Source organism: Ursus maritimus, unplaced genomic scaffold (assembly GCF_017311325.1).
Source record: "Ursus maritimus isolate PB19 unplaced genomic scaffold, ASM1731132v1 scaffold_12, whole genome shotgun sequence".
Taxonomy (NCBI): domain Eukaryota; kingdom Metazoa; phylum Chordata; class Mammalia; order Carnivora; family Ursidae; genus Ursus; species Ursus maritimus.
The window spans coordinates 34,702,489-34,723,756 of NW_024423564.1; the positions used below are offsets into that span (position 1 = coordinate 34,702,489).

General features: G+C 38.0%; 1 protein-coding gene across 1 annotated transcript in view; it reads left to right on the plus strand.

Annotated features, from left to right (window-relative positions):
• The window catches only part of CTBS (chitobiase), a 43,479-nt gene that overhangs the window by 4,477 nt on the left and 17,734 nt on the right, over positions 1-21,268 (plus strand). Inside the window, exons 2-3 of the mRNA XM_008690664.1 lie at positions 12,454-12,596; positions 13,085-13,289. Of these exons, the coding sequence (XP_008688886.1) occupies positions 12,454-12,596; positions 13,085-13,289 (348 nt within the window). The remainder of the gene's footprint in view (positions 1-12,453; positions 12,597-13,084; positions 13,290-21,268) is intronic.

Consider the following 21,268-nt stretch of genomic DNA (forward strand, 5'->3'; position numbering starts at 1 on the left):
CCCCCCACCCAGCCACTAACATCCATTCTCGCTGAAGGCAAATTTTTCACTGAAATTGATCTATGCAACACCTTTTTAGGATTCCAGTTGATGAGGATAGCCAATATCTTTTTGCTTTCACTTGGGAAGAACGGAAATATACCTGAACAATAATGCCCAGGGTTTCACAAAGAGTCCTTTTTACTTTTCATGAACCTTAAAAGTTGATTTGGATGATAAAAAGTTTTCTCCAGGCTCTATCTTGTTGTAAAATACATAGATGATTTGCTTCTCTGCTCCCCTTCTCAAACCCCTTCACAGGAAGAAAGCATCCACCTGTTGAAATTTTTGGCCTTAAAGGGACATAAAGTCTCCAAAGAAAAACTGCAGTTTTCTCAAACTCAGGTTTGATACTTGAGGCATCAGAATAAGGACTACGTTTGAATCAGATGAAACCCCTCACAACTGCTTAGTGCTGACAGATTACCTTTGAATCCCTGTGACAATTTATATGAAACTCCTCTAACCAGTGCAGGTTTTTCATGGTTTACTGATGGTTCTTACCTAAAGGATGAAAATAGTAAATATCATACTGAGTATTCTATTGTAATTCCTCTTGGGGTCACTGAAACAACACCTTTACATTTGGATAATTCAGCCCAACAGGCTGAATGATATGTCCTTACTTGAGTTCATATCTTAGCCAAGGGTAAAATTGCAAACATTTATACTGTTAGTTGGTATGTTTTAGGGGTAGCTCATGATTTTTGAATATTATGGGGACAATGCGCTGTCCTTATCTCCAATGGAAGAATTTATCAGATGCCATATTTTTGTCGATTGCCTTGGCTCTTAAGGTTCCTGGGCATTTCAGACACTCCCTGGAGGACAAAGTAATCCACCGCACTGATATTTCTGCCAAAATTGCTCTTCTCAAGGAAATTAATGGCCAGACCTCTGCCATAGCTCAAAGGGATGTTCTCCCAAATGATAATTTTGGAAAAATTGATAAATATCTAACAATTGGCCCTAGGAAAGGGAAAAAATACTGGAAATCTAATAATTTTGGCTCCATAAGAAGACAACTAATTCTGTTTTGGGCCAAATAACACTCTGGCCCTATCAGAATTCTAAAATTTGCTGTACTTAACCACTGTACATGCATTAAACCATTGGTCTGCTGACAAATGATAGCATTTATGAAACAATATTGGTGGGGAAAAGTTAATGAGGCTTTCCAAAGTGCCTACCATCCAGAGAAATCTGTTCCTGCAAATGCATTTTATACAACTTCCCCTCTCATGTATAAATATATTTTAGTCATGGTTTGTGTGTTTTCTCACTGGACCAAAGCTTTCTCTTCTAAGTCAGGCCAATGCTTCTGTCAGAAAAGATTATACCAGGGGAACCCCTCTCAAACTTTACAGTGATCAGGGAACCTATTTTACCGGTCAGGTGCTTTGATAATTGTGCTGTTTGGTTGGTTTTACACCACATTCATTGTGCTACCGTCCTCAGTCCTCAGGGTTAGTCACATGCTCTAATGGCACTATTAAGACTCACTGGCAAAATTAATAGATATCCTCCAAATACCTTGGTCGGAAGCACTGCTGTTGCTCTCCCAAATGTCAGATTCACCCCCTTGGAACTCCTCACTCTCACCCTTGTAATAGTCCTAGGACATCCAGTGCACTCTGCCCTGCTACCTCAGACCCACAGTTAATAGAAGAAGATGTATACTTCAATACTATGAAGGTCTAATTGCTTCTATTAAAAATAACTATACTTTGTTATTTAAATTTTTTTTTGAATTCCAGTATAATTAGCATACAGTGTTGTATTTTCAGGTGTACAATAGTGATTCAACAATTCTGTACATTACTCAGTGTTCATCGCAAATGTACTCTTAATCTCTTTCACCTATTTTACCCATCCCGCCACCTCTCTCCCCTCTCCCCTCTGGTATCCATCAGTTCTCTATTTAACAGTGATTTTTTTGGTCTTTTTTTTCTTTGTTTCTTAAATTCCACATATGAGTGAAATCGTATGGTATTTGTCTTTCTCTGACTTATTTCACTTAGCATTATACCCTTTAGCTCCATCCATGCCCTGCAAATGGCAAGATATCATTCTTTTTGATGGTAGAGTAATATTCCAGTGTGTGTACATACGTGTGTGTACACACTACATCTTCTTTATCCATTCATCTACTGATGGACACTTGGGCTTCTTCCATAATTTGGCTGTTGTAGTAGATAATGCTGTAATAAGCATGGGGTTGCATATATCTTTTGGAATTAGTGTTTTTATATTCTTTGGGTAAATACCCAGAAGTGGAACTGCTACATCCTAGGGAAATTCTATTTTTAATTTTTTGAAGAAGCTCCATACGGTTTTCCACAGCAGCTGCACCAGTCTGCATTCCCACTAAGAGCATGAGTGTTCCTTTTCCTCCACAGCCTCACCAACACTTGTTGCTTCTTGTGTTTTTGACTTTCGCCATTCTAACAAGTGTGAGGTGATATCTCACTGTGGTTTTGCTTTGCATTTCCCTGACGATTAGTGATGTTGAGCATCTTTTCATGTATCTGTTGGCCATCTGAAAGTCTTCTTTGGAGAAATGTCTGTTCCTCTCTTCCTATTTTTAATTGGATTATTTGGGGTTTTGGTGTTGAATTGTATAAATTCTTTTATAATTTGGTTACTAACCCTTTATCAGATATGTCATCTGCAAATATCTTCTCCCATTCAGTAGTTGCCTTTTAGTTTTGTTGATTGTTTCCTTTGATGGGCAGAAGATTTTTATTTTGATATAGTCCCAATAGTATATTTTTGCTTTTTTTCTCTTCAGGAGATCTATCTAGAAAAGTATTGCTACAGCCAATATCAGAGAAATTACTGCATGTATTCTCCACTAGGATTTTTATGGTTTCAGGTCTCACATTTAGGTCTTTAGTCAATTTTGAGTTTATTTTTCTGTATGATATGAGAAAGTGGTCCAGTTTCATTCTTTTGCATGTAGCTGTCCAATTTTCTCAACACCATTTGTTGAAGAGACTTTTTCCCATTGCATATTCTTGCCTCCTTTGTCAAAGATAAATGTCCATTTAATTGGGGGTTTATTTCTGGGCTATATTCTTTCCATTGATCTGTGTCTATTTTTGTGCCAGTACCATGCTGTTTTGGTTACTACAGCTTTGCAATATATCTTGAAATATAGGATTGTGATACCTCCAGTTTTGTTCTTTTTTTCCAAGATTACTTTGGCTAATTGAGCTCTTTTGTGGTCCTATAGAAATTTTAGTATTCTAGTTCTGTGAAAAATGCTCTTGGTATTTCGATGGGGGATTGCATTAAATCTGTAGATTGCTTTGGGTAGTATGGACATTTTAACAATATTTGTTCTTCCACTCCACGAGCATGGAATATCTTTCTATTTGTGTTGTTTTCAATTTCTTTTATCATTGTTTTATAGTTTCAAAATACAGGTCTTTCACCTCCTTGTATAAGTTTATTCCTAGGTATTTTATTATTTTTGGTGCAATTGTAAATGGGATTGTTTTCTTAATTTCTCTGCTACTTTGTTATTAGTGTATAGAAATGTAACGGATTTCTTTGTACTGATTTTATATCCCAAAATCTTACCGAATTCATTTATCAGTTATAGTAGTTTTTTTTGGGAAGTGTTTAGGGTTTTCTATATTATGTCATCTGTATTATATTTTTGTATTACGTCATCTGCAAATAGTGACAGTTTTAGATCTTCCTTACCAACTTAGATGTCTTTTTATTTCTTGTCTGATTGCTGTGGCTAGGACTTCCTGTACTATGTTGACTAAACGTGGTGAGTGTAAACATCCTTAGTTTTGTTCCTGATCTTAGGGAAAAAGCTCTCAGTTTTCACCATTGAATATGATGTTAGCTGTGGGTTTTTCTTATATAGCCTTTATTATGTTGAGATATTTTCCCTCTAAATTTGTTTACAGTTGAATAGATGTTGTACTTTGCTGAATGCATTTTCTGAAACTACTGAAATGGGGGCGCCTGGATGGCACAGTCGTTAAGTGTCTGCCTTCGGCTCAGGGCATGATCCTGGCGTTCTGGGATCGAACCCCGCATCAGGCTCCTTGCTCCACTGGGAGCCTGCTTCTTCCTCTCCCACTCCCCCTGCTTGTGTTCCCTCTCTCACTGGCTGTCTCTCTCTCTGTCAAATAAAGAAATAAAATCTTTTAAAAGATGAAACTATTGAAATGATCATATGGTTTTTATCCCTTGTTGATGTGATGTATCATGTTGATTGATTTGTGAATATTGAACCACTCTTCTAGCTCAGGAATAAATCCCACTTGATTCTGGGGAATGATGTTTTTAACGTAGTGCTGGATTTGATTTGCTAATAGTTCGTTGAGGACTTTTTGCATCTATGTTCACCAGAGATTTTGGCCTATATTTTGTTTGTTTTTTGTTTTTTTGTAGTCTCTTTGTCTAGTTTGGGTATCTGGGTAATGCTGACCTCATTGAATGAATTTGGAAGCTATCCTTCCTCTTCTATTTTTTTTGTAATAGTTTGAGAAGAATAGATATTAACTCTTCTTTAAACGTAGAATTCACCTGTGAAGCCATCTGATCCTGGATTTTTGTTTGTTGTGCATTTTTTGATTACCGACTCAACTTCATTGCTGGTAATCAGTATGTTCAAATTTTCTATTTCTTCCTGATTGGAAGAATGTTATATGTTTCTCGGAATTTATCTATTTCTTCTAGGTTGTCCCAGTTTTTGGCATATTGGCATATTATATTTCTGTGGTGCTGGTTGTTACTTCTCTTTTATTTCTGATTTTGAGTCTTCTCTTTTCTTTCTTTCTTTTTTTTTTTGATAGTTTTGGCTAAAGTTTATTAATTTTGTTTATCTTTTCAAAGTCATGGCTCCTGATTTCATTGATCTGTTCTAATTTTTATTATGTCCCTCCTACTGGTTTTGGCTTTTGTTTGTTCTTCTTTTTCTAGTTTTAGTTGTAAAGTTAGGTTGTTTATTTGAGATTTTTCTTGCTTCTTGAGACAAGCCTCTATTTCTCTACAATTTCTTCTGAGAACAGCTTTTGCTGCATCCTAAAGATTCTGGATAGTTGTGTTTTCATTTTCATTTGTCTCCATGTATTTTATTTCCTATTTCCTCTTTGATTTCTTGGTTGACCCTCTCATTGTTTAGTAACATATTGTATTACCGCCATGTATTTGTGGTCTTTCCAGATTTTTTCCTGTGGTTGATTTCTAGTTTCATAGCATTGTGATCAGAAAAGATGCATGGTATGACTTTTATCTTTTTGAATTTGTTGACTTATTTTGTGGCCTCACATGTGATTTATCCTGAAGAATGTTCCATGTGCCTTTGAAACGAATGTGTATTCTGCTGTTTTAAGATGGAATATTCTGAATATATTTATTAGATCCATCTGGTTCAATGTGCCATTCAAAGCCACTGTTTCATTGTTGATCTGTTTAGATAATCTATACATTGATGTAAGTAGGGTGTTAAAGTCCCCTCCTATTATTGCTATTGATTACTTCCTTAGTTATTAGCTGCTTTATGTATCTGGATGCTCTCTTGTTGGGTGCATAAATGTTTACATTTGTTATTATCTTCTTGTGGAATTGTCCCTTTTATTATTACAAAGTGTCTTTGTCTCTTGTTATAGTCTTTGTTTTAAAGTCTTTTGTCTGATATAAGTATTGCTACCTCAGCTTTCTTTTCATTTCTGTTTGAATGAGAAATGCTTTTCCAACCCTTCACTTTCAATCTGCATGTGTCTTTAGGTCTAAAATGAATCCCGTATAGGAAGCATATAGATGGTTTTTGCTTTTTTTTTTTTTTTTTTTTTTAGTAGGCTGTATGCCTAGTGTGGAGCCCAATGTGGGCTGAGATCAAGAGTCATATGCTCAACCGACTGAGCCACTCAGGTGCCCTGGGTCTTGCATTTTTATCCATTCTGACACCTTATGTCTTTTGATTGGAGCCTTTAGTCCATTTATATTCAAAGTAATTATTGATAGGTATGTACTTATTGCCATTTTGTTACTTGTTTTTCAGTTGTTTTGTAGTTTTTCTCTGTTCCTTTCTTCTCTTGCTCTCTTCTCCCACAGTTCCTTTCTCTTTATTTTTTGTATATCTATTTCTGGTTTTTGATTTGGTTGACTTGGTTACCATTAGATTTATATATAACATCTTAGGCATATATAGTTTATATTAAATGGGTAGTCACTTAAGTTTGAATCCATTCTAAACACTAAATTTTTATTCCTCTCCCCTTCATGTTTTCAGTATATGGTATCCTACTTTACAACCTTTTAATTTGTGAATTCTTTGACTGATTTTTATAGATATACTTTACTGCTTTTGTGTTTCCTACTTTTCTTACTCTTTCCTTTCCCCTGAGAGAGTCCCCTTTAACATTTCCTATTTCCTATAGCACTGGATTAGTGGTGATGAGTTCCTTTAACTTTAGTTTGGGAAACTATCTTTCCTTCTATTCTGAAGGAAACCCTTGCTGGATAGAGTATTTTTGGTTGCAGGTTTTGTTTGTTTGTTTGTTTAGCACTTTGAATATATCATGCCACTCTTCTCTGGCCTGCAAAGTTTCTGTTGAAAAATCAGCTGATAACCTTATGGGATTTCCCTTGTATGTAACTGTTTGCTCTTGCTGCTTTTAAAATTCTCTGTTGACCATTACCTTTTGCCATTTTAATTACTATGTGTCTTGATGTGGCTTGATTTTGTTGGGGGCTCTCTGTGCCTCCTACATATGGATATCTGTTTTCCAAGATTCAGGAAGTTTTCAGCTATTACTTCTTCAAATACATTTTCTGTCCCCTTTTCTCTCTCTCCTCCTTCTGGGATCCTGATAATTCAAAAGTTATAATGCTTGATGGTGTTGTTGAATTCCCTTTAATCTATTTTCATTTTGGGTTCGTTCATTCATTCATTCATTCTCCTATTCAGCTTGATTGCTTTCCATTACTCTGTCCTCCAGGTCACTGATCCATTCTTCTGTTTCTTCTAGTTTAGTATTTATTCCCTCTAGTGTTTTTTAATTTCAGTTATTGAGTTCTTATTAGAACTTAGATAAAAGAACCTGATTGTTTCTTTTTGATGTTTTCTGTCTCTTCGTTGAGGGTTTGACAGAGGTCTTTCACTCCTTTCTCAAGTCCAGTGAGTATCTTTATGATTGTCACTTTGAATTCTCTATCAGGCATATTACTTATCTCTGTTTCATTTAGCTCTCTTTCTGTATTTTGTCCTGTTCTTTCATTTGGGGCATATTCTTCCCCTCGTTTTCACTCTTTGTGTCTGTTTCAGTGTGTTAGGAAAATCAGCTGTATCTCCTGCTCTTGAAAGTAGTGGCCTTATAAGAGGTTATTTTGTGCTCTGCAGTGCAATGTCCCCTTTTCACCAGAACCTGGTGCTTCAGGGATGTCTCCTATGTGTGTTGTATGCACCCTGGTATTGTGGCTGAGTTTTTGCCTTCAGTCCAGTCATCTGCAATGGCTCTTTTTGCTTGTTGTGGGCAGAGCTTAATATCTGTGTTGTTAGAGGGTCAGTCTGGAGCTGTCTTTGGCTTGAGTTGAGTTGACCAGCTGTTTTCCAGGGATGCAGTAGCATAGAACTGTAGGACAATTTTCCTGTGTGGTTCCCTGAGAAGCTTTGGTGGTAGTTGTGGGGGAGGGTGAGGGCAGGCACCAGATGTCTGCCCCTAGCCTACTGCTGGTGCTACAGTTGGACTGGTCTGTGTAGTTATCTTCCCTTCTCCCAAGGGCAGGAGTCATTTTGGAGTGATGCTGGTCCCTGTTGGGACTGCTTGTAGACTCCAGGTTTGTGACACCTCTTTGGAGGGGCTCAGGCTAAGGCTGTATTGGAGGGGGTAGGTCTTCAGAAGAATGTGGGGGCAGGATGCATGGTGCCAGCATGGGGTGTGCTGGTCCAAAGTGGGAGAGGAACTACAGCCATCCAGGAAAACTCCTGCCAAGGCCAGCCAGTTTGTGGAGGGGCAGATATGCAGAAGAACATGGAGGTGAGGCATGCTGCTAGCAAGCTAGGTAGGGAGTGTTCCAGCAGCATTGTCTTCTGCAGTTATCTGTGTATCTAGACTAGGGGAGGGAAATGGTACTTACCAGCTCTTTTGTTGTTAAAGTGTCCCAAAGATCCCTGCCCCTTCGACACACACTATTATTAAGTAAATCTCCTTCTTGTGTACCCCTGGTGTTTTTCAAACTGCTGCTCTATGCTGTGTCTCAGAGGGGCTGTTTGGTGTGCTGTCTCTTTAAGGGTGAGAACTCAGTTTCCTATTGCCCTCTGGCTCTCGGAGCCAAGCCAGCTGATTTTTTTAAAGCTCTGGGTATTAAGCCCCTTTGATTGTAAGAACTCATGAAATTTGCCCCTCCCATTTTCAAAGCCAAATGTTATGGGGGTTTGTCTTCTCCATGTGGGTTCCCTGTGCCTGGGGTGCCTGGTGTGGAGTCTGCTCCCCACTGCTACCTGTACCTATGGCATCCCTCTCTCCCAGGGATAGTCCTGTGGGTCATTTTGGCTCCTGACTACATCTCCGTCCTTCCTACCCTCTTTGATGTGCTCTCTTTTATATTTAGTTGTGGAGAGTCTTTTCTCTCAGTCTTTGGGTCATCGGGGCTCAAAAATAAGCATACTTAAGTAGAGCAATCTTATCACAATGCACTCTCTGGAGATTTTGTTGGATGAAAAGCACCTCCATAAAAAGTCTTCTGCCTCACTGAAAAGACCCTTATCAGGAACTGCAAACCAATCCTTGTGCCATGAAACTCCAGGAAAGAGACTCTTAGATTCATGTAACACATCTAAAGAAAGCACCAAACCATAACTGGACCTGCACACCATCTGATGACATGAAAGTAAAGATATCCTGGAATTGAAGCAGATGATATCTGATGAGACAGCTTTCCTATGATGTCTGGACCAGGCCTATATACCTTTTTCTCACCATTGACGCTTCTCTTTTTTTGTGGGAAGACGATGCCTCCTCTGCATTTCCCAAGCCCTTGTGGAAGGCAGAAACCTCTTCTTTTGATTATAGCTTTTTGGAAACAGCTTCATCATGATCCTGGGACAAATTCACTTGCTTTATTTTTGAAGGGTTAGAAAGTTCAGAATTCACCAAAGTCTTTCATCTGAACTATTAACTGATTTTAGATTCTTATCCAGATTCATGGTTTCTGAGTTTGCAACCACAGACTGTATTTTCAATAACACATTTAATTCCAAACAGCCTTTTGAGATAACAATACTGTTGTAAAACATCTTTGAGGTTGTGCTGTTTTGCAAAAAGTTCATCAGCCATTGCTTCATGTTTCTACCTGCACTGTAACTTCTCAAGATGCCTCAGTTAATTCTTTCAATGTGCTCTTGTAGTATTTATGATTCTGTTTTCATGGTCTCTTTAAGTGGAGCCTGCTGGGAGGCATACATGGTTCTAGGTTTGCCTTCATAGAGTCTTTCTCACATAAGTTGGAAAAAGTGTCAATAAATATTTCAGTGGCTACTTCCAGACCTACAGTCCTGGTTTAGAACCATTATACAATTTGGAATTGGTATGTTACTTCTGTTTTGTATATTTAATTTTTATTTTGTTGCCAGTCAGACTTTTAAAAAATGTTGTATCCACTAATGTGATGCTGGCTCAACCCTTTGAGATGATTTCCAACACTTAGGACCTTGAGTAGATCCTACTTTAGGTGGGAGTACCTGAGAGGTTCTCCCTCCTAATCCTCTTGTTACTCAAATGTCACCTTTAGTGCTTTCCCTCCAATATAGGATGTGACAACCAGGGGAAGATCCTTCCTGGTACTGAGGGACAAAACCACTAAATGTGGAAAACTTCCCTCTTGATCAGCGATGCTTTCAAAAAAAGATCTCGATCAAAAGTGGGAAATGTGACAATTAACAAAAGGATAGCTCATTTAGAACGGAGTTGGAGGTCTACAGGGGGAGCTGTCATGTCCTGCCACTCATCAACTGCAGACCCAACATAAAAAGCAGGGGTAACTTGCACATGGATTCTACTTTCTTATCTCAGCAAGAAGGATTTCCTCCTCCCCAAGTAGAGCCCAGGTAGTTAGAGACTGTCAAAACTCAGCCAATGAAAAACCACTATATTTCAAGTTTCTAGTTTATTCCAATTGACTTTTCATTTAGCACAGCCTTCTCAATTTCCCCCTTACCTCTATAAGAGCATTCCCTCTCCTTTGTTCTGCAGATTTACCAATGCTCTTGCCATAGCTTGTTTGTCCTGGATTGTAATTCTCTGCTATTCCCAAATTTAGTTTTTTGCTGGTAAAATAACTGGCAGTTTTATTTTTAAGGCTAACAGTCCAAAGGGCAACTCTTTTTTAAAGACAGGGACAATTTCCAGTTCTTAATCTAACAGATTTTGAAGCAGAGGTATTTAAGTGCCAGTAGAAAAGTATATGTATATTGCTTAGGAGAAGAAGTAGAGGTAGTAAAGTGTTTGTAAAGAACCTACTTAGTGTGGAAACCTAACATCTGAAAGACTTATTTATTGTAGCCCCCAATACCTCTGTGGGCATTTGGAAAATCAATTATTCAAAGAAGCACAATTTTGTTCATTCATATGTTCATGGTAAATGGTCTTTTTAGCTACTGACCTATATTCTTCAAACACAGATTAGACTACAGTGCTCTTTTTCCTTATATTTTCAGTTGATTCATCCAGTTATATTTTTAGGATTTCTATTATATCACAAGCTCTCAGTATTCAAACATAAGCAATCTAAACAAATTCAATCTTAATTATCAGAATTAAAATAGGGGATAAGGTTTGTAATGGAAATGAGTCTAAAAGCTCCAAAAACAATGGATCTTTCCAATTTCACATTCTGTAATTTTTATTTTAGTGGGCAGCAGCCTAGGAGAAAAATGGGTTATGTAGAGTCAATTCTGAAAAGTAAAAAATAAAATAAAAATGTAAGGAAACTGAGAAAATTAAGAAATATCTGGTTTAACTCTTACACCTAGTTCTCCCCCACCCTTCACCCATCCATTCTCCTCACAATGACCCAGGGATTACTGATCTCTCCCCCTTTCTCATTTGTTAATGCAAATCTTATGTCCCTCCCCTGCTTAAAACACTCTAATAGCTGGCTGCTCATTCATCTCAGGATAAAATACAAAATCCTCAGTGCTCTACAAAGCCCTACTTGATCTTGTCACTACCTACCTTACTAGTTTTATCTGATTTCATGTACTTTCAGGATTTCTGTGCTCCAGCCACATTGATATTCTTTTGGTTCCAGAAATTCAGAATTCTTCTGAGGTATTGAGACATTTGCCCTCTTTTGTTTCCTCTGCTGAGAATGCTCTTTTTGTTTATAGGTAACCCTCCATCGTGTCTAGGTCATTGCACAGATTTCAGCTTCCCCCCAAAGTGTGTGGTTCTCAGAAGTTTTCCTGCCCTACCAGGGTAGCAGGCCCCCTTTGTATGCTGTCATGGCTTGCCTGCATTCCCATGTAGCCCTTAACACTATTGTAATTGAACCGCTCATGGACCAGATCTCTTTAAGTTCTGTCACTAATGTCTAGCAATATACATTCCCTAGACCTTACTGGAATTCAATAAGTATTTGCTAAATCAATGAGTTAACACCTTATTTGTAATAAAATGATCAGTGAGACTTCTGTGCTTCTAGAATTATCTGTGGGGTGAAAATACTGGTGAAACATAACATCCACCACCTTAGAACTATTCTAAGAAGTCTGTTTCACCAAAAACCATTCATAGTAAATGCAATATCTGGTACATTTGTATAGATGGAGTGGCTCCACCTGCAGCAGCCAGAAATGAATATTAATCAATCTCCCTTTCTCTTACTTTACTCATTCAGTTAGTTACAAAGTCCTGTTAATTTTGTCCTTAGGATCTTCCATATCTGTTCATTTATCTTATTTATCTCTGCCTTTCTACGAGTTTAATTTGAGGTCATCATCATCTTTTGCATAGATTCTTCTAACAGCTTTCCTATTAGTTATTCTTTGCACACCTAAAATGTATATATTCTCCTTTTAAAACGCTTTGCCTCAGGATAATGTACTAATTTCTCAAGAGGGCTTACAAGGTCTTTTGTGACTTAACCCTGCCTACCACTCTTTTGTTCGTTACTGCTATCTCCTTCCAAATTCAAGGTGTCAGCTGTACCCAATACTTATGTAATCACCATGCTTTCTCTGCTTCCAGGTCTTGGCTCTTTCCACTATTTCTTCCTAGCCCTACTTTTGAGGCCTGGCTAATTTGTCCCACCACCAATTATATTAGGACACCTCTGTCTTGTTTGCCATTGTACTCTTAATGCCTGACATATGATCAGTATTAATGTTATTTTGGGTTGTCAGCATTGTATTCTTGTTTTTAGTGATGATGATTATTGTTTTGGCAGGTGTTTGTTTTTGATGTTGGAAGTAAAACTTGGAAATTTTATGATTGGTCACAGATCACAACTGTGGTGATTTTTGGAGACTATGATCCAGAACTCATGTGTTATGCTCGTTCACATGGGGCCAGAGTAGTGCTAAAAGGTGAGTTACAGTTCTTACCAGATGCGTCAGCCAGTTGGTAAGTTTACCTGCATTGTGTGCCGTCCTGACCTTCCAAAAAAATTCCCTTTTCATGTTTATCTGGTATATTTTGTATCATCCTAAAATTAGTCTTAGATACTGATTCATTTCACAGATAGTTATTTTTAAAGGATTAAATAAGCCACTATGATTTTGAGCAAAAAAAAAAAAAAAAAAAAGCGAATCCTAATTAGCATGATGACTTTCAGCTAGTCATAGTCATCAATTTCTACTTCTAATTTGAGAATTATACTACTGATTATTCATGATGTTATTTTGGAGATTGAGTAATGATTTTCTATTATTTTTGAATATTATTTCTCTTCTTGGAAAACTTAAATTGGGGGCTTAGTATTCCAAAGTAATGAGATGTTTTAAAGGTTTTGTGAAATAAATGTCATTAAACGGCAAAAAGCATATGTGCACAAAAGATGTATATTTCTTGCACAGGAGTGCACCCTTAAAGAATAGCACTGATCCTATTTTCAGAGCATCCTGGATAGCCCAAAAAGTTAAGTTGGCCAAAAAGCAATATATGGATGGAGTTAGTATAGACATAGAGCAAGAAGCTAATTGTTTATCACCTGAATATTATGCATTAAGCACTTTAGTCAAAGAAACCACAGACTCTTTCCATCGTGAAATTAAGGGATCACAGGTAAAAGTTCATTTGTTATTTTTTTTTGGAAACTCTTATTTTCCCTACCAAAATGTATTTATGAAGGTGTGACTAATAGAATCTCAGTTTTACTGAGTAGGAAAGAACTTCACATATATCCGAAAAATATTTTCTGGAAATTTTGAGGTTCTTATTAGAGAAGTTTTACAGAATTTTAAGGTGCTCTATTCTTTGTCCATATGAAGACACAGCATTGAGATTGTTCCCCCTACTTGCCTTGCAGCAGGGTTAGAGATATTAAATAGGCAATTAGATCAGCAAGAATCAGGAAGTGCTTAGCTGTCCAGGCCCTGCTTTCACCAGAGCAGGACAGAAATAGCTCTTGCCTAAGAGTAGATATTGTTCTGGGGAAGTGTCTCACTTGCTTCATAGGTTCTGGATTACTTGTAAAGCACCTGATGTCCGAGAAAGCTCAAAGGACTAACTCCATAGAATTTGAGAGAGCTGCGACAAAGGCTTCCCCATTGCCATAGTGAGCATGATTAGAGCAGATGACCACAGCAGGAGGCATCTTGCCAGGCAGTATATGGGTAATAAAAGATAATGTGGCCCTACATCAGTGATCTCAAACCTGGCCACATATTAAGATAACCAAGTCTGTCTGTCTGTCTGTCTTTTTCTTTTTTTGAGAGACAGAGAGCATGCATGTATGCAAGCAGGCAGGGGAGGGTCAAAGGGAGGAGGAGAGAGAATCTTAAGTAGGCTCCCTTCTCAGCACAGAGCCTGGTGCCGGGGCTTGATCTCATGACCCTGAGATCATGATCTGAGCTGAAATCAAGAGCCAGACACTTAATCAACTGAGCCACTCAGGCACCCCAAGATAACCAAGTCTTTAAACACACACACACACACACACACACACACACACACACACACACACTGCAATAAAGCAAGTCAAATGAATTTTTTGGCTTTCCAGTGTGTATAAAGTTATGTTTACACTATACTATAGTCTATCGAGTATGCAATAGTATTACATCTGAAAAATAGATACCTTGATTAAAAACTAATTTATTGCTAAAAATGCTAACTATCATCTGAGCTTTTCAGCAAGTTGTAATCTTTTTGCTCGGAATGGGTCTTGCCTTGATGTTGATGGCTGTGGCTGATCAGGGTGGTGGTTGCTGAAGGTTGGGAAGGCTGTGGCAATCTCTTAAAATAAAACAACAATGAAGTTTGCTGCACTGATGGACTCTTCCTTTAACAAACAGTTTCTCTGTGGCAATGCAATGCTGTTTAGCATTTTACCCAGAGTAGAACTTCTTCCAAAATTGGAGTAAATTTATGTAATACTCTAAATCTTTTGTTAGTTCAACAATCTAAACGGCATCTTCACCAGGAGTAGATTCCATCTCAGGAAATCACTTTCTTCGCTCATTCATAAGAAGCAATTCCTCCTCTGTGAAAGTTTGATCATGAGACAGCAGCCATTCAGTCATATCTTCAGGTTCCACTTCTAATGCTAGTTCTCCTGCTATGTCTACCACATCTGCAGTGACTTCTTCCATGAAAGTCTGAAACCCCTCAACATCCTTCATGAGGGTGGGTATCAACCTGCCTGTTCCAAACTCCTCTTACTGTTAATATTTTGATTTTTCCCCCATGAATCACGAATGTTCTTAATGGCATCTAGAATGCTGACTCCTTTCCAGAAGGTTTTCAATTTACTTTGCCCAGATCCTTTAGCAGAATCGCTGTCTATGGCAAACATAGTCCTACTTAATTTGTTTCTTAAATAAAAAGATTTGAAATTTGGAATGACTCTTTGATCCATGGGCTGCAGAATGGAAGTTGTGTTAGCAGACATGAAAACGTTCATCTCATTGTCCATCTCCATCAGAGTTCTTCAGTGAGCAGGTATGTTGTCAGTGAACAGTCATATTTTGAAAGGAATCTTTCTTCAGTAGTTCTCAACGCTGGGCTTAAAACATTCAGTAAACCGTGTTGTAAACAGATGTGCCCTCAGCCAGGCTTTATTGTTCCGTTTATAGAGCACAGGCAGAGTAGATTTAACATAATTCTTACGGGCCCTGGGATTTTCTGAGTGGTCAATGAGAATTGGCTTCAACTTAAAGTCACTAGCTACTTTAGCCCCTATCGAGAGACTCAGCCTGTCCTATGAAGCCTTGAAGCGAGGCATTGACTTCTTTCTAGGTATGGAAGTCCTAGATGGCATCTTCTTCCACTAGAAGACTGTTTTGTCTATCTTGAAAATCTGTTGTTTAGTGTAGCCACCTTCATTTATCTTAGCCAGAGTTTCTAGATAACTCACTACAGTGAGTTATCAGCACTTGCTGCTTCACCTTGAACTTTTTTTTTTTAAATGGAGAAAACTCCTCCCCTAAACCTCATGAACCAACCTCTGCTGCTCCAAACTTATTTTTGCAGCTTCCTCACTTCTCCCAACCTTCACAGAATTTAAGGCCTTATTCTCTGGATTAGGCTATGGCTTAAGGGAACGTCGTGGCTGGTTTGATCTTCCATCCAAACCACTGCATCTTTTTCCATATCAGCAATATGGCTGTTTTGCTCTCTTATAATCCATGTGTTCACTGGAGTAGCACTTTTTATTTCCTTCAAAAACTTTTTGCTTTCACAACTTGGCTGTTTGGCATCAGAAGCCTAGCTTTCAACCTATTTCAGCTTTTGACATACTTTCCTCCCTAAGCTTAATCATTTCTAGCTTTTGATTTGAAGTGAGAGATGTGTGACTCTTCCTTTCACTTGAACACTGAGAGGCCATTGTGGAGTTATTAATTTGTTCTAATTCCAGTGTTGTTGTGTCTCAGAGAATAGGGAGGCCCAAGAAGAGGGACAGAGACAGGGAAACAGCCAGTGGGTGGAGCAGTCAGAACACACACATTTATGGGTTGTTTGGCATGTTATATGGGCATGATTTGTGGCACCCTAAAACTGTTACAATAGTAACATTAAAAATCACTGATCACAAATCAGCGGAACAAATAATGAAAAAGTTTGATAAATTGTGAGAATTATCAAAATGTGACACAGAGACATGAAGTGAAAAAAATTCTTTTGCAATAATGGTGCTGATAGACTTGCTTGATGCAGGGTTGCCAAAAACTTTAAATCTGTTTAAAAAAAATGCAGTATCTGTGAAGCACAATGACATGAGGTATACCTTTTCAAGACTGAACAGTGGGATTTTTTTGAAGGTGGGGACCAGCTCCTTTTATCTAACACAATGTTAAAAATTGTTTATTTAGTGAATAAATGATACCCGCCTTTCAAAAATTTTAAATCTAGTTAAGTAGGAAATACATACATATGAAATATATCTTCTATTTCATATAAATCGGTTTAGAGTCACTGCTTTATACTGAGAATCACCTAATTGTTAAAATATCTTGAAAGAGTAAGCGTGGCATAGAGCCCAGGAACTGTATTTTTACTCTGTGTATGTGTGTGTGTGTGTGTGTGTGTCTCTGTGTGTCTCTGTGTGTGTTTACTGCGCTAGGTGATTTTGGTACAATTGGACAACATGAATTTGAGATTCATTGGAAAATAGTACATGATGTAAGGATTGATTTCTCTGTGGCTTTATGTAGTAAGGAAGTTTTATCAGTGTAGAATTTGGCTTTTCAGCTGAGTACAATTTATTACTTATTTATTTATCCCATCCCCCCCCCCCCGGACAATTTTTTTCTTTTGTTTTTTTCCCCCCCCCCCCCCCCCGGCAACTATCAGTTTGTTCTCTGTGTTTAGAAGTCTGTTTTTTGTTTCTTCCTTTGTTCACTTGCTTTGTTTCTTAAATTCCACATATGACTGAAATCATATGGTATTTGTCTTTGACTTATTTCACTAGGCATAATACCTTCTAGGTCCATCCATGTCGTTGCAAAGGGCAAGATCTCATTCTTCTTTATGGCTGAGAAATATTCCATCACATATAGAGAGGGAGGGAGGGAAGGTGGGAGGAAGGGAGAGAGAGGGAGAGACAGACACAGAAACACACCCACATCTTCTTTATCCCTTCGTCTATGGATATACACTTGGATAGCTTCCACATCTTGACTATTGTAAATAATGCTGCAATAAGCATAGGGATGCATATCTTTTTGAATTAGTGTTTTCATTTTCTTTGGGTAAATACCCGGTAGTGGAATTAGTGGATCATATGGCATTTCTATTTTTAATTTTGAGGAAACTCCATACTGTTTTCCATAGTGAATGCATCAATTGACATTCTCACCAACAGTTCACAAACATTCTCCACATCCTTGTCAATACTTATTTCTTGTCTTTTTGATAGTAGCCCTTCTGATAGGTGAAATCTCCTTGTGGTTTTGATTTGCATTTCCCTAATTAGTAATGCTGAGCATCTTTTCATGTGTCTGTTGGCCATTTGTGTGTCTTCTTTGGAAAATGTCTATTCAGGTCCTCTGCCCATTTTTAGTTGGACTATTTGTGTTTTGGGTGTTCTGTACATTTTTTATATATTTTGGATATTAACCCCATATTGAATATATCATTCGCAAAGATCTCCCATTCAATAGGTTTTTCATTTTGTTGATGGTTTCCTTCACTGTGCAAAAGCTTTTTATTTTGTTGTAGTCCCAATAGTTAATTTTTGCTTTTGTCTCCCTTGCCTGTGAGGCATATCTAAAAAAATGTTGCTAAAGCTGATCTCAAAGAGATTACTAGCTGTGTTTTCTTCCAGAAGGCTTTTGGTTTCAGGTCTCACATTTGGGTCTTTAATTCACTTTGAGTTTATTTCTGTGTACGGGTGGAGACAGTGGTCCAACGTCGTTCTTCTGCATGCAGCTGTCTTATTTTCCCAGCACCATTTGTTGAAGAGACTGTCTTTTCCCCATTGTATATTCTTGCCTCCTTTGTTGTACGTTAATTGACCATATAAATGTGGGTTTATCTCTGGGCTTTCTGTTTGGTAACATTGATCTCTGTGTCTCTTTTTGTGCCAGTACCATATTGTTTTGATTATTATAGCTTTGTGTAGAGTATTTTGAACTCTGGAATTGTGATCCTTCCAACTTTGTTCTTTGTACCATAAGGATTTTAGTAGTATTTATTCTAGTTCTGTAAAATAAATAAATAAATAAGAAGTAAGAAATGGTTCTTGTATTTTGATAAGGATTGCATTAAATCTGTAGATTGCTTTGGGTAGTATGGATATTTTAACAGTATTAATTCTTCCAATCCATGAGCGTGGAATATCTTTCCATTTGTTTGCATCATCTTCAATTTCTTTCATAAATTCAATTCAATTTCTTTCTTTTATAGTTTTTAGAGTATAGGTCTTTCACCTCTTTTTTTTTTTCTAACTAGATTTTATATATATATAATTTTATTATCATATGTTAGTCACCATACAGTATATCATTAATTTTTGATGTAGTTTTCCATGATTCATTGTTTGCATATAACACCCACTGCTCCATGCAATACATGCCCTCCTTAATACCCTTCACCGGGCTAGCCCATGCCCCTACCCCCACCCCTCTAAAACCCTCAGTTTGTTTCCTGGAGTCCATAGTCTCTTGTGGTTCATTTCCCCCTCTGTTTACCACCCCCCTTCATTTTCCCCTTCCTTCTCCTAACTATCTCTCTGCTATTCCTTATGTTCCACAAATGAGTGAAACCATATGATAATTATCTTTCTCTGCTTGACTTATTTCACTTAGCATAAGCTCCTCCAGTCCCGTCCATGTTGATGCAAATGTTGGGTAATCATTCTTTCTGATGGCTGAGTAATATTCCATTGTATATATGGACCACATCTTCTTTATCCATTCGTCTGTTGAAGGGCATCTTGGCTCCTTCACAGTTTGGCTATTGTGGACAATGCTGCTATGAACACTGGGGTGCATATGGCCCTTCTTTTTACTACATCTGTATCTGTGGGGTAAATACCCAGTAGTGCAATTGTTGGGTCATAGGGTAGCTCTATTTTTAATTTTTAAGGAACCTCCACACTGTTTTCCAAAGTGGCTGTACCAACCTGCATTCCCATCAACAGTGTAAGACGGTTCCCCTTTCTCCACATCCTCTCCAACATTTGTTGTTTCCTGCATTGTCAATTTTTGCCATTCTAACTGGTGTGAGGTGGTACCTCAATGTGGTTTTGATTTGAATTTCCCTGATGGCTAATGATGTTGAACATTTTTTCATGTGTCTGTTAGCCATTCATATGTCTTCATTGGAAAAGTGTTCACATCTTCTGCCCATTTTTTAAATTTGATTATTTGTTTCTTGGGTACTGAGTTTGAGAAGTTTTCTTATAGATCTTGGATACCAGCCTTTTATCTGTAGTGTCTTGCAAATCTCTTCTCCCATTCCATGGGTTGCCTCTTTGTTATGTTGAATGTTTCCTTTGCTGTGTAGAAGCTTTTTATCTTGATGAAGTCCCAAAAGTTCATTTTTGCTTTTGTTTCCCTTGCCTTTGGAGACGTGTCATGAAAGAAGTTGCTGTGGCCAATGTCAAAAAGATTGCAGCCTGTATTCTCCTCTATGATTTTGATGGATTCCTGTCTCACATTGAGGTCTTTCATCCATTTGGAGTTTATCTTTATGGTGTGAGAGTGGTCAAGTTTCATTCTTCTGTATATAGCTGTCCAATTTTCCCAGCACCATTTATTGAAGAGACTGTCTTTTCTCCACTGGATGTTTTTTACTGCTTTCTCAAAGATTAGTTGACCATAGAGTTGAGGGTCCATTTCTGGAGTCTCTATTCTGTTCCATTGGTCTATATGTCTGTTTTTGTGCCAGTACCATGCTGTCTTGGTGATCACAGCTTTGTAGTGTAGCTTGAAATCAGGCAACGTGATGCTCCCAGCTTTGTTTTTCTTTTTCAACATTTCCTTGGCAATTCAGGGTCTTTTCTGGTTCCACACAAATTTTAGGATTGTTTGTTCTAGCACTTTGAAAAATGTCATTGGTATTTTGATCAGGACGGCATTTAAAGTGTAGATTGCTCTCGCTAGCATAGACATTTTAACTATGTTTATTCTTCCGAACCATGAGCATGGAATGTTTTTTCCATCTTTTTGTGTCTTCTTCAGTGTGTTTCATCAGTGTTCTGTAGTGTCTAGAGTATAGATCCTTTACCTCTCTGGTTAAGTTTATTCCGAGATATCTTATGGTTTTTGGTGCTATTGTAAGTGGAATCAATTCCCTAATTTCTCTTTCTTCAGTCTCATTGTTAGTATACAGAAATGCAACTGATTGGGGCACCTGGGTGGCTCAGTCGTTAAGCATCTGCCTTCAGCTCAGGGTGTGATCGTGGCGTTATGGGATTGAGCCCCACATCAGGCTCCTCCACTGGGAGCTGGCTTCTTCCTCTCCCACCTCCCCCGCTTGTGTTCCCTCTCTCTCTGGCTGTCTCTCTCTCTCTGTCAAATAAATAAAATCTTAAAAAAATGCAACTGATTTCTGAGCATTGATTTTGTATCCTGCCACGTTACTGAATTGTTGTATGAGTTCTAGTAATTCGAGGGTGGAGTCTTTTGGGTTTTCCACATAAAGTATGGAAGTATGCGAAGAGAGAGTTTGACTTCTTCTTTGCCGATTTCTTTTGTTCCTTTTTGTTGTCTGATTGCTGTTGCTAGGACTTCTAGTACTATGTTGAACAATAATGGCGAGAGTGGGCATCCTTGTTGTGTTCCTGATCTTAAGGGAAAGGCTTTCAGCTTTTCCCTGTTGAGAATGATATTCGCTATAGGCTTTTCATAGATGGTTTTTATGAAATTGAGGAATGTACCCTTTATCCCTACACTCTGAAGGGTTTTAATCAGGAAAGGATGCTGTATTTTGTCGAATGCTTTTTCTGCATCAATTGAGAGGACCATACGATTCTTGTCTCTTCTCTTATTAATGTATTCTATCACAGTGATTGATTTGCGAATGTTGAACCACCCTTGCATCCCAGGGATGAATCCCACTTGGTCATGATGGATAATCCTTTTAATGTACTGTTGGAT